Source organism: Aplysia californica, unplaced genomic scaffold (assembly GCF_000002075.1).
Source record: "Aplysia californica isolate F4 #8 unplaced genomic scaffold, AplCal3.0 scaffold00586, whole genome shotgun sequence".
NCBI classification, from domain to species: domain Eukaryota; kingdom Metazoa; phylum Mollusca; class Gastropoda; order Aplysiida; family Aplysiidae; genus Aplysia; species Aplysia californica.
This window is the reverse complement of record NW_004797856.1, coordinates 231,404-233,031: the sequence shown is the minus strand read 5'-3', so window position 1 is coordinate 233,031 and position 1,628 is coordinate 231,404. Positions and strand designations below refer to the sequence as shown.

Here is a 1,628-nt window from a genome sequence, read left to right as displayed (position 1 = left end):
GGAGGGAGGGAGGGAGGGAGGGAGGGAGAGAGGAGCTTGGAGCCTTCAGAGTTTGTTTCCAAACCAGTGTGTCTTAGCCTTTATCAAAGTCACTCAACCTCTTGTTGTTTACCATAAAACTTCAGTGACAGTCATATAAAACGACAGTCAATAAAACATTGCTCTGTGGGTTGAAAGTTGAACAATTTGTGCTTAAATCAAAGTCATATGACTGGCTTTTTGCATTTGTACGGAAAGCAAAATTAATTTCCATTGGTTAAAATGAAATAGAAAAACCAAAAAAAACCCCAACAAAACAACACTCGACAGACACCCGATTTTTAAATAATTTTTTTGGGGTGTGGGGGATGGATAGGCTATTAATTGGGGTACATAGTGTGGTGTTTGACCTACCGTCAGCCGGGGCTACTTAGGCCACTCGGGGTAACATAAGCCACTTACAATAAGTTACAAAGAACGGTCTGTACAAAGGAACAGATTTAAACGTGCAGCCATCATTGTGTTCAGCAGGCCAACTCCAAGCCAGATTTATTCGAGAGGTATAACCAGTTGTAGATGTCTTGTACAATGCCAGGTTGGCTAATTGATTATACCACACATAGAGGTAAAATTTCATACAAGCAGTATGTTGTGTGTACTCACTCGTAAATAAATACCAAAAACACATCTCTTCTTAAAATCAGAGGCTGGTTTAAGCATAACGCAATAATTGGGAGGCAGCGCGGTGGAATCAGGCTCTCGTCAAAATAATCAAAGTGAAGAAACTTGCATTTTTCCGCAAGTTTGTGAAATTTTATCAAATCTTTGTCTTTTGGCTCAGCATCTTTCATCCCCATTAAAAAACTCATTTCTGTGTGGATTTTTCTGAAAAGCGTTGATTAAAGGCACAAAAATGTAAATTTTCAGTTACCTCGGACTCTTAAGCTTAGAAAATAACTAATCTTTGACGGCCATTTTTTCACTAATTTAACCTCTGAAAACAAGTGACCCCCACCTCCTTCTTTCGCAAATATCTCCACTTGTATTGAAGATAAATGGATATTTTTTAAATCCAAATAAAGACAAGTGAACAAGCTTTAAGGTGATACCCATAACTCTACAGGCCCAAAAATTCACGAGAGCCTGATTCCACCACGCAGCCTCACAATTAACTTATTGATGTCACTGGAAAAAAACCCAACAACAACCTCCAAAACATACTTACTGATTTCTCCGTAAACCACGTATCTCAGGGTGTCCACCACAGGCTGGGGGGGAGACAGAAGAAAAAACAAGTCAGAAAATTGTGAAATCCTGTCGTGAGTCTTCAAGAGGAAATACGACTATAACATGACTTCAGTGCTTTCTTGTCGTGTCTCCACTTTTTTTAACAGTGAAAATGTGACTTCTTCTTAAAGCTCACTCACTGTTAAGAACCGTTTTCATCGTTATTAAAAAATAGAGATACGACAAGAAAGCACAGAGGTCGCGATAAATGAATACTTTAACATCAGCTGTTTTTACACAAAGTGTCGCATGAAAAGAAAGGTATCTCTTTGACAAGTCTTATCACCTCCACACATGCTTTCAACGGTAGTGTGGACATTTGTTCCTTTGTGTGTGTGTGTGTGTGTGTGTGTGTGTGTGTG

General features: G+C 39.1%; 1 protein-coding gene across 1 annotated transcript in view; it reads right to left on the bottom strand.

Annotated features, from left to right (window-relative positions):
• Nucleotides 1-1,628, bottom strand: part of LOC101850032 (Meckel syndrome type 1 protein) — a 27,037-nt gene that overhangs the window by 13,004 nt on the left and 12,405 nt on the right. Inside the window, exon 11 of the mRNA XM_005107218.3 lies at nucleotides 1,205-1,247. Coding sequence (XP_005107275.1) covers nucleotides 1,205-1,247 — 43 coding nt within the window. The remainder of the gene's footprint in view (nucleotides 1-1,204; nucleotides 1,248-1,628) is intronic.